Source organism: Chlorocebus sabaeus, chromosome 24 (genome assembly GCF_047675955.1).
Source record: "Chlorocebus sabaeus isolate Y175 chromosome 24, mChlSab1.0.hap1, whole genome shotgun sequence".
NCBI classification, from domain to species: Eukaryota; Metazoa; Chordata; class Mammalia; order Primates; family Cercopithecidae; genus Chlorocebus; species Chlorocebus sabaeus.
This window is the reverse complement of record NC_132927.1, coordinates 69,753,193-69,765,445: the sequence shown is the minus strand read 5'-3', so window position 1 is coordinate 69,765,445 and position 12,253 is coordinate 69,753,193. Positions and strand designations below refer to the sequence as shown.

General features: G+C 38.9%; 1 protein-coding gene across 13 annotated transcripts in view; it reads right to left on the bottom strand.

The window, feature by feature from the left end:
- Positions 1 to 12,253, bottom strand: part of UNC79 (unc-79 homolog, NALCN channel complex subunit) — a 279,067-nt gene that overhangs the window by 237,088 nt on the left and 29,726 nt on the right. For 6 of the 13 annotated variants that reach the window (XM_037984423.2, XM_037984424.2, XM_037984421.2 and 3 more), the window contains exons 1-2: positions 2,930 to 7,860; positions 2,044 to 2,164 (exon numbers count right to left, since the gene is read on the bottom strand). In XM_037984423.2, the coding sequence (XP_037840351.1) occupies positions 2,044 to 2,164; positions 2,930 to 3,086 (278 nt within the window). In that variant the 5' untranslated portion in view covers positions 3,087 to 7,860. Of the gene's footprint in view, positions 1 to 2,043; positions 2,165 to 2,929; positions 7,861 to 12,253 lie in introns of those variants that run through there. The other 7 variants (XM_037984427.2, XM_037984428.2, XM_037984425.2 and 4 more) reach the window with 3 other exon arrangements.

Sequence of the window (12,253 nt, the reverse complement as noted above, 5' to 3'; positions counted from 1 at the left end):
ATGTCAGTACAGCTCCATTTAACTTCTGAAAAGATGACAAATCTTTGTGCTAAGCACTTCCTTTAATCTCAAAGAGACCCAAAACTAGTCTGTGGACTCATAATGAATGTTGGCATTCCCAAAGGCCAAGCCAGGTTTTTACTAAAAGCAGTGTCCCTATAATGTGATAAATACTCGTCCTAAGAAGAAGCAGTATAGCATAATTGTTGAGAGCATGTGATGTGAATTAGGGTCAAATCCTGCATGCTTATTAGATAAGTAACTTTGAGCAACTTATTTAACCACTCTGCCTTAGTTTTATTATCTGTAAAATGCATATAACAGTACACTTATCTCATAGAATTATAATGAGAGATTCAATGAGATGATACATTTAACTTCTTAGGACAGTATTTGACACATATGATTACTAATATTATAAGACAGTATTGCTACAATAATGGTTGCAATTGTTAGTATTACCATTAGCAGATGTTGATGTTGCCTCCCTTTGAAAATGAACTCAGCTCAGTTGCATAGAATCTTCTCCAACAAGCCACTTGAACAAACTCCCAGTTTTACCACTAAAGTGCTACTACCTATGATCATATTCTAATGGTTCACTGCTCAAGAAAATGGAATCCTTACGTCTTGCAAACATGACTTTTCAATATTTTAAATTCCTTAACTCTTGGGCACAATTACTAAGACCTAAGCAGCAAGCTCTGAGGTGCCAACTAGGATGTTACAGTTTCCTGGCAAATGGAATTCAACATGCTTCCTACTGAAAAGTGTCTCTCACTTTGAGAACTTTCAGAATTTGTCATAAAGGAAACTGTTTCCCATTGAGGACTTGGACCTCAAAGACAAAAGGAGAATTCCAGAGAATAGAATTGGATGCCTTGATTCATAAATTTATCTGATGATCACTATGAAAATTGGGCTAATTATTCTACTACAATTTGAGAAGAAGGAAAATATCCTGTAAGAGGCCCTAACCTTACCATACAAGTATGAAATGTATCAATCTGATAAGCAGAAGCCCTTCAAAATAGAACAGGATCACTAAGGACTCTAAAGAAGGAAAGATATTTCAAAAAATAAGAACAGAGAGATAGCAGGACTGCAAAAGATTCGTAGCTGACTTGATCACATGAAACTTCTATCCACAAAGCATTCAGAATGCCCCTGGCAAAGCCTTCAACTGCTAGAAACTCCAGTGCCACTAGTCTTTGCAAATTTGTGTTCTCCTAATATCTGTCTTACAAAATTTTTGCTGCTATACAGCTAAAAGAAACAGTACCAAGCCAATTTATGTGTTGCCAAAATCAGATTTGAAGTGAGAAGATTGTGGTAATGGAGAAACCACATCTTGGAATTTAATGGAACGTGAGGTGTTCTTCTGAATTCTTCAATGTTATTTTCCAAAACAATTGAGCTTTTACTTGAACAGTTCATCTTTGTTTTCTCTGTTTTCTTAATCAAGATATGTGGAGTAAATAGGGCCCGCCTATCTCTACCTTATGGTAAAAGTAAACAAAAGAAAAAGAGTTCTATTTTTTTTCCTTGTCCTTCATGGAATTTCATTATCAAGGCAAAGCATGTTGAACACATGAAGTGTTACCCAGATTAAAAATAATTACTATCACTGTATATTACACTTAGGGAAATAGAAAATGCTAATGATGAACCTAAAATGACACATAATTCTGATTTGCTTTCAGACCAAAAGTGTTTCCAATTCTTAATTTTAAGCAATTGTAGGCTCTCCTTTTAATCCCACTCCATATTAGTGCCAAATATAGAACTGTATCATTTTAAAGATCCCCTGAAAAGATGTTCAATGTGGGAAAGCAGGCAGTAGCCAGGCAACCAATCTTTTCATCTGGACCTGGGATCCAATTTGCTACATACACCCAGAGAACTTGAGTGCAGACTCTTCTGGCAGAGCACTAGAAAACATAGGCCCTTTAAAACTTGCAATTCAATAAAAATTTAGATCCCAATAAATTCAGCAGTACTACCTAATAATTCTCTCAAAGTAGAGGATATTGTAAAGCTTACCTTAACAAGGTCTGAGAAAAGTATTTCAAGGTGTTTGCAATATCTGTTCCTGATGGTACAGGATAAATGTTGTGGAGAACCCGGTTATGATATTCCTGCAAGTACCGGATCTTGGAAGCAACTAGATAAAAGCAAAAAAAAAAAAAAAAAAAAAAAAAAAAAGAAGAAGAAGAAAAAGAAGAATCATCTTGTAATATGTATTAGGCATACAGTCATTTTTTAAAATGATTACATATAAGAATTTAATCAGTATTTTAAGGAACATAAGTAAATTTTTAATAGAATTCCATGATAGAAACAATTACAAAAAACTTTTAATTTCTTTTAATTGTATTCGGCACACAAAATTATTCTTAGTTTTCTGGTTTAATAGCCTATTCACAAATTATCTATTGCTTGTTTTTATCACTAAGAAAAGCAGTACTCCAAATTGTTTTCTAATCACCCCCAAGATGGCTTATTATTAGCAAAATAATAGTAGATATAAATCTCTGCCAAGGAATTATATTTAATGTTGCTTAACTAAAACTGAAAGAGAAAACTGAAAAGTCTTTCTACAACACTCAAAAAATCCTAAAATATAGGGAGTCCATTGCATGATGGCATCAATTGAAGTCAGATTATTAACTCAACATGTGATCATGAAAGTGTGTCTAGCAAATGCTTTAACTGTGAGAATATGTTAAGAGTAGATTAACATGATGAGTGTTAAGGAAGAATACAATAATCGTGCACTAATAAAAATGTAAAAAATAAATGTCACATTATTTCTTCCAAAGAATGTCATAAATTAGGAGACTTCCTAATAGCTTTCTGAGCTTGGCTGCCCAGATCTTCTCAAGATTCAGGAGGGACTCAATAGATTTATTTACCCTCCTAGACCTACCTGGAGTCACCAGCATTGTCCACATTCCTGACCTGACCTTTGACCTGGCTGTAGTGAAGGACCCCGTTCTAGTCATTCCTCTTTGCAAATCCCAAGGAGCCATGATGATCAACGTCTTTCTGGTCTCCTCTTCCACAGGGTTCTCAACACTGTCCATTTGTCCTTTCAATCTTTAAGGCTACCAAGGGAGCCTTTTAGGTGGTATGGCTCACTGTCAGCAGTTAACAGAAGACATATCAAGTCCTGGAGAAGCAAGGCCTGCTGTTCCCAATAGCCCATGGAAATAAGCTCCTGGATGCATACTAACTCAGAATCCTTTTGATAAGTGTGGGACGTAGAAGCACAGAACGATAAAATATCAGAACTGGAAGGACCTTAGAGACCTCTTCCCATAACCACTTCCTTTTAAAGATGGGGAAAATGAGGTACATAGGTGGTCAACGGCAGAGCCAGACTAGCGCTTAGATTTCCTGATCCCAATCCAGTGATCTTTCCACTATGACATACTCTAGAACATTATTCTGAAATGACGTCACGTGAATGTGACGTCCACATGAATGTGAACGTCCATTGCTTGACATCAACGCAATTTCCAGCAGTTACCAGGTTAATCACTGATTCTAAATCCTACATATACCATTTATCAGATTTGCCTTTTCTCTCTTCCACTACCTGAACTATTTCCATAATATGGTTAGCATTTACCCAAAGAAATAAGTCTAGATTGCAGATAATAATACCTTGAGTCTGTATGACACATCAGCTCCAAAGAAAGCAACAAGTTTATAAACATCATCTCAATTAACTCCATAAGTATTTGGTTGTAAATAACTTTTTTTCCTAAGATAAAGTATAAATAGGTGATAATTGAAAACGGTTCAACTGCATAATCTACAAAAGTCCGTTTCCTGCTCAGTGTTTTTGATCTGCTATTCATTATATTTTAAAAATCATTTTACAAGAAAATCCCCATATTAATGCATAGTTCCAAGTTCCAAATATCCGAGATATATGCTAGGCCAGCACATGCTGTCTGCTCACCCACTGTCACAGTAATGAAGCATTACTGTGACTTTTCTCAAGTTTTAATATTCAGCAGGTTTCTGTAGAGTATTTCAGGAATACCATTAATCATTCCACCACCTAAGAAAAGGAGTTGATAATAGTACAGGGTATGGACAGTAAGTTCAAATGAGGAAAAAACTCACAGATCCCCCAACTCAGTGGCTTGCTCATAATTCAAGAGCTATAAAACCATAAAACCATCACTACACAATGATTACAAGCAGTCAAAAATGTTTGTTAAATGAAAGGATGTTCTTTTCATAGCTCTTTTCATTAAAATGCAACAATAGCTCCTTTCCACAGGTACCCAAATATGCACAGCAAAGCAGAGACGAGAGTCTCTTTTTTCTTTGAGATCTTTTAATATATTACAAAAGTCATATTGCATTGTCTCTGTGTACTTACCTGTTTATTTTTCTATACCAGCTTGTAAATTTCTTAAGGGCAGAAACTATGCCTTACTCATGGCTCTATCCCAAGCCTAACACACCGGTACTTAGTAGGAACTCAGTATGTTCATAGGATTAAATGAACAAATGAATTAATACTTTAGTAACAGCACTTATCACTCAGGTCTTTAGGATATATACAGAGTATACATATCTGCATATATATGTACACTATACACATATATACCTGCATATAGACATATGACAGATTGTGGACTCTTCATCCTTTGTGCCAGACACCTAGTAGGTACTCAATAAATTATTGATAAGTGAAGAAGGAAAAAAAAAAGGAAGAAAGAAAGTGGGATAGAGAAAGAAGAAGAGAGTGGTGAGTAATCATGAAGGACCATTTATAGAACAGATCGAAAAAACTGTTCAAGCCAATTTGTGCATTGGTGAATGCAACACAATCTTAGCAGTCATAGATTTAACTTCCACGTTTTCAACAACTCGAGAGCAGCCAAAAAGGTCCATGACAAATAGTAATTTGTAATTGTGCCAAGGATGTGAATAAAACTCATTTACAGTTCAATTTTGTGCACTAGAGGTGGTCATTTGGCTGGTTAATAAGCCCATGCGAGCATCCAGGAGCCTCATCAAAGCAGAGTTCCTCTTTACTCCACACACATACCCGACTGCTGCTGCGGAGACTCCAATAACTGGGCCCGATAGATATAAATGAATGATCTTCAACCTCAACTGACCCTAAGGCTACATTTCTCTAGTAAGCTCCTTCTTCTACACTCTTCAATGATAGTTACACTGTCTTCAAAACTCCCCCCGGCGCCACCCCTTTCCTTATACTTTAAAAAGCCATCTGTTATTGACTGAATTTTGTGGCGCTTAGAATTCATATGTCGAAACCTTAACCTCAAAATGTGACTGTACCCAGAGATAAGGCCTTTAAAAGGGTGATTAAGTTAAAATGAGGCCGTTTCGGTGGTGAACCCTAATCCAATCTGACTGGTGTCCTTGTAAGAAGAGATTAGGACACATAAGAGATACCAGAAATGTGGGAACACAGAGGAAAGGCCGCATGAGGACAAAGAGAGAAGGCAGACATCTGCAAGTAAAGGAGAGAGGCCTCAGGAGACACCAAACCTGCCAACACCTCGATCTCAGACTTCAAGCCTCCAGAACTGCGAGAAAACATATTTCTGTTGTTTTAGCCACTCCGTCTGTGGTACTTTTATGGTAGCTGGAGCAAACTAATACACCATCATAGAGGAGATATTTTCTTTTTTTTTTCTCGAGACAGAGTCTCGCTCTGTCGCCCAGGCTGGAGTGCAGTGGCGCAGTCCCAGCTCACTGCAGTGAGTGACCTCCGCCTCCCGGGTACACGTCATTCTCCTGCCTCAGTCTCCCGAGCAGCTGGAACTACAGGAACCCAACACCACACCCGGCTAATTTTTTGTATTTTTAGTAGAGATGGGGTTTCACCCTGTTAGCCAGGATGGTCTCGATCTCCTGACCTCATGATCCACCTGCCTCTGCCTCCCAAAGTGTTGGGATTACAAGCGTGAGCCACCATGCCCGGCCCTGAGGAAATCTTATTAGTAACGGTTAAGAGTATGAACTCTGAAATCAAACAGTTCTGACTTAAGACCTTGGATCTATCTCCACTTAAGCCCAATTTCCTCATCTGTAAAATGGGGATAATTATATCAACTTTATAGGGCTACTGTGATTATTGTGCTATTGTGATTACTGTGCGAGTGGATACTTTGCACAGTGCCTGCTATACACTCCACATATATTAAATAGTAGATGTCAAAAACCTACTAGCATCTCCTTTCCTTGTCCTGCCAAACACCAATCCCACCACTCATCGGGGCTCTCCATCCATCAGTGTGTCTCCTATGGACTTAATCTCTCCCGCTTTGCTAAATCATTCCTACCAGGATTCAAACAAACTGTAGAATCTCCCTTGTCGATGGGAAAGAAAAAAACCTCTCTCCTGCCTTTCCATTCCCCCTCCAGCGACAGGTCTCTACCTTCAGAGCCAAGATGATGAAGAGCTGTGCACACATTCTCCTCTCTCTGTCACTTCCTGTTCCTCCTTCCATACACTCCAGTTTGGCTCCCACATCCACCACTGTACTGAGCCCTTTTCCCACAATCATCTGGAGCCTCCAGATTGCCAATCCATTGGGTACTTTCTGATCACCATTTTCCTAGGCTTTTCAGAGCATTCTGTACAGTTGATCCCTCCCTCCTTCCTTCTTGAAACTCTCTCCCCTTGGCGTTCCAGATCCCACATTCCGCTGGTCTGCCTCCCGTGGAGTGTATCCTTCCTCAAGTGCTTTGCCACTTCCCCCTATTGCTTGATGTCTAAGTGTTGGAATTCATCAGGGCTCAGTTCTAAACTCTCTGTTTCTTTCTCTCAATATTCTCCCCATAGGCAATCCCAACCATCCACAGGGCTGTCAGGACCGTCCAGGGGCCAACTGCTCTGAAAGGTCTGTCTCCATCCCAGGAGGGTAGCTCTTGTGAATAACAGGCCTCATCGATTCAATTTCTCCACTTGGGAATCTTATAAATATCTCAAAGAAAACATGTCTGACATTGACTCTTAGGTCTCCCTTCCCCCAAGAAAGAAGCCTACTCCACCATCCATGTAATCCACCTAGTCACTCAAGCAAAGCATTCTAAAGTTCATCCTTGACAGCCCCTATTCCCTGCCGTACCTCACTCCTCATCCAGTCCATTGCTAAGTCCTATTAATCACTAAGTCTTATCACTAAATCCTATCAAATACATATCCCAACTGTCTTCTGTTCTTTATCGTCACCGTTGTTACTCAGCAGCAGCGTCTCCTGATCAAGTCTAACAGCCTCCTAACTCATTTTTCAGATTTCTTTTTGCCTCTCTCCACTCTTTCTCCTCAGAGCAGCCAAACAGATCTTTTTAAATTATAAACTGCTTCATACTGTCATAAACAGTAACCACTGCTCAGAGTACTTCATGGGCTGCCCACTGTCTTCAGGACAAAATCCCAAATCCTCCTTAGTGTGGTTAAAGTCCCTGCCTATCTTCCACCCTAATGTCATGACACAAGAGCCAGACACTGTTGTGGTTTTTTATTTTATTTTATTTTATTTTATTTTATTTTATTTTTGAGACAGAGTCTTGCTCTGTCGCTCAGGCTGGGGTGCAGTGGTCTGATCTCCACTCAGGGCAACCTCCACCTCTCGGGCTCATGTGATTCTCCTGCCTCAGCCCCACCAGTAGCCGGGATTACAGGCGCTGGTCACCGTGTCTGGCTAATTTTGTATTTTTAGTAGAGCCGGGGTTTCACCATGTTGGCCAGGCTGGTCTCAAACTCCTGGCCTCCCAAAGTGCTAGGATTACAGGCATGAGCCACCACACCTGGTCCCTTTTTTCCTTAACACTGTTTTTTTTCTCTTTTGTGTTTCTTTCTTTTTTTTTTTTTTTTTTTTTTTTTTGCTTGAAAACCTTTATATGTCCTTGTCCCTCTTCATAGAGTGCTTTCCCTCCACATTTTGTGGGACTAACTCCTACTCATACTTCAAAACTGACTTTAAGTGTCCCTTCCTCATCATGAAGGTCTTTGCAAACTTCCTTGTCCGAAATGATTCCCCGATCTCCACCTTCATTTCTTTCTGCGTAACACTCTGCGGTTTTGTCCAGAGCAGTGAGAACAATTTGTAATGATGTGTTCATTTAGGTGACTGTTGACTGTCTTTGCTAAGTCAACAGTGAGCTTTTTGTTCACCATTGTATACCTTCGGTGCCTATTAAGTATTGAATTTGCTGAGTTCCTAGTAAGGATGAAAATAGACAAGGCAAGAAGGGAAAGAATGGCCTTTTACAGCTGTTCAACTTTGTGTCTTTATAAAAATAGCCCAGGAGGCCAACTATTAAAACTGTGATGAAAATGAAGAAAAAAAAAAGGGGGTCTTTTTTTAAAATTTAATCTCTGTTCGATATTTTACTGCCCACTCTATCCTCACCATTTCTTAGGGGCTTTGCTACTTTTGGGGAGCAAAAGCCATAAAAGCAAAATTCACTCACAGACTAAACAGTACTTTAACAAAATTGGGATTGCATAAAACGTAAGTTTTAAATCTTTCTTCTTTAAGTCTTAAGCATTTTCCTATGTCACTAAATATTTTTAATGGAGATCCATTCCTATTTTTGAAAAATTTAATTAGCAATGCTCATTATCATAAAAGGAAAAAATTCAGGTAAGCAACATGAAGAAGATAAAAACACCTAAAGGGCCCACTACTGAGAAACAACTGTAGTTAACATTTTGGCATGTTATCCTTCTAGAAAATTTTCTCTGCATAAATACACATTTACCAGAATGGGATTAAACTGTGTATAGTTTTAGAATCTGCTTTCCTCACTTTCTAGGCACTTCTGTATCATCATTTTAGTGATTTTATAATTTCCTTTATGTAAGAGAATCATAATTTACTTGACCAATAATCTATTTGTGAGATTTTGGGGGTGTTTTCCAGTATTCTATTCAATGCTGCAAAGAATATTCTTTTCTTTTCTTTTACTTTGTTTATTTTTTGTAGAGACAGAGTCTCACTATACTGCTCAGGCTGGTCTCGAACACCTGGGCTAAAGGGATCCTCCTGCCTCAGCCTCCCAAGTGCTAGGATTACAGAAGTGAGGTGCCACGCGAGACGAGAATATCCTTTTAAATACTCTATGTGCACACAGCTTTAATTATTTCCTTAGAATAAATTTTTAGTTATGAGATTGCTGAGTCATATGGAAAACACTCATTTTTAAAGCTCTTGGTAAGAATTAAGAAATTGTCCTTCAGAAAGACAGTACCTGTTTACATACCAGCAGAGTATATACATCATTAAGTGTGAATAACATCTCTTGAGAATCCACTATGTTCCAGGTGCTCTATATACTTTTTTTCTTTTCTTTTCTTTTTCTTTTCTTTTTTTTTTTTTTTTTGAGAAGGAGTCTTGCTCTCTTGCCCAGGCTGAAGTGCAGTGGCACAATCTCGGCTCACTGCAACCTCTGCCTCCCAGGTTCAAGGGATTCTCCTGCCTCGGCTCCTGAGTAGCTGGGATCACAGGTGCGCACCACCATGCCTGACTAATTTTTTTTGTATCTTTAGTAGAGTCGGGGTTTCACCATATTGGTCAGGCTGGTCTCGAACTCCTGACCTTGTGATCCGCATGCCTCGGCCTCCCAAAGTGCTGGGATTACAGGTGTGAGCCACTGTGCCCGGCCTTTTTTTTTTTTTTTTTTTTTTTTTTTTTTTTTTTTTTTGTGAGACGGAGTCTTGGTCTGTCTCCCAGGCTGGAGTACAGTGGCTTGATCTTGGCTCAGTGCAAACTCCGCCTCCCGGGTTCACCTCATTCTCCTGCCTCAGCCTCCCAAGTAGCTGGGATACAGGTGCCCTCCACCAAGCCTGGCTAATTTTTTTAACGTATTTTTAGCAGAGACGGGATTTCACCGTGTTAGCCAGGATGGTCTCAAACTCCTGACCTTGCCATCCGCCTGCCTCGGCCTCCCAAAGTGCTGGGATTACAGATGTGAGCCACCACGCCCGGCCCTATATACTTATTTTTAACCCTAGCAATAACTTTGCAAGGTGGTCACTATCATTACCATTAAAAGTTGAATAAACCAAAGCTCAAAAACAGTAAGTGACTTGCCCAAAGGCACAAAGCTAATAAATATAAAACTGATAGTTTAACAGGCTGCAAGCCATGCTTTTCCACCAGACCACATTGTTCTTTAATTATTTTTACTGGTTTAATAATATTCAGTGATACAGATTTAGCATGAAATACGGACACTTCCCCTATTCTATTGTTCGCATTTAGGTTGTTTCCAATATTTCATTAAGTAAAACTGCAGTGAGCAGACAAAATATTAGAGTATTTAAAAATTAGACTAGTTATTTATTTCTTAGAAAACACAAAATAAAACATGTTTACTTCATTAGTCCTGCCCTTTACTTCTTGAAAAATCAGATCCCTTTCACCCTTCAAGGCTCATCTTAAGAGTTACATTGGCCGGATGCAGTGGCTCATGACTGTAATCCCAGCACTTCAGGAGGCCGAGGTCAGAAGTTTGAGACCAGCCTGGCCAACATGGTGAAACCCTGTCTCTACTAAAAATACAAAAATTAGCCAAGTGCAGTGGCACCCACCTGTAATCCCAGCTCCTCGGGAGGCTGAGGCAGAATTTCTTGAACTCAGGAGGCAGGGGTTGCAGTGAGCTGAGATCACGCCACGGTACTGCAGCCTTGAGTGAAGCCTTCTAATTGACGCTGGACATTATCAATAGATCTCTTTTCTGACTACCCAGAGAGCATGTATTATCTGCTTCCAAAATTTTTGCACTTCATTATATAAATATTTCACTGATTATAAACTGTTCTAGATGGTTCTAAATTAGTTTCATGTTTGCAAATCTAGTTTCCCTAACAACGATTTAAGATCCTTGGAGACAAAACCATGTTATATTACATTTGTACTCCCTTGGGACTTGTCACAGTGCTAGGTACATAGCAAATGGTCAACAGCAGCACAGTGGTTGAAATGAATTGGAAGTTTAAATGTCAATTATCTTTAGTCCTATTAATATTCCCTAAATAACTGCTTTAAAATTCTAATATCATTTACACTAATAAGTAATTTTGAGATGAAATTTGCTTGTATAACATGCAAATAATGCCATACTCTTTTTTATGATCTATTTCCTTCCATCTCTCATTCCAATGGAACCCCCCCCAAAATTTTATAGGTTCTTCATTATCATTGGCAGTACTCATTTTTTTTCCTGCAAATTGGCTACTCCAACTTTATTTTTAATTACTTAGACCCCAAACATGTTGAGTCATGGTGTTATCACGATGCCCTGCAGAGATCCCTGGGAGGGAATGTGAGTATGTGAGTTCCCTCCTACAGCTATGTGTGACTTCAAGCAAATCATTTAATATGTATAAGCCTCAGGAGTTCTTATTTGTTTGTTCTGTTCTGTTTTTGCTAAATAAGAAATTAAAGTAACATTTTCCCCACATTCTTTGCCAGTGCTAGTTATTAATATTGTAGATTTGATAGTATATGTCCTAATTCCATCTTAATTTTTTATTGGTTTCTTCTTGCATGACATAAAGCCTAAGATTTTACAGATGATTTTCTGTCATTGCCCCCTTATAAGCCATTCATCTTCTTTTCATTCTAAGCTGTCATTAAGAAATGATAGACATAAATAAAGAGGATGTGGACATATTTCACAAATGTACGTTTTTATAACTATTCACCACAATGGTTTAAGTAAAAATCATGCCTGATACGTTTTTAAATTTTTCTCTTGACTAGCAGATCAATAAGGAATCAGACATCCTCCTCAATTACCTGCCACTGCATATCTGTCTTTACTCACTATTTTTGTGTCCTTCATATAGACTAGTGATTCTACTTATTGACCCTACTGGTTCTGTCTAGAAATCAACTCCAGGGTCTACCCTCTTCTCCTTCCACGTTGACCTCACCTTAATTCAAGCTTTTGTAATCTTTTCCCTAGATCAACTGCTGTGATGTCCAGACTGATCCCTTCTGATCCTTTTTCCACATGACACCCGGTGTGATCTTTCTCAAGTTCAAATCTTCCTCATTTTCTGCTGGTTGAAATCCAAACAATTAACTTAGCATATCGAGCCCAGCATGAAAAGCTCCCTGCTCACCTGTCAGGTTTCACCTTCTGCCTCTTTTCCTTGTGTCCCACACTTCAGTCATACTGACTTGCAAAAACTCTAACTCATGATGCTATTATTCCTACATGTTTCTAGACACATTCT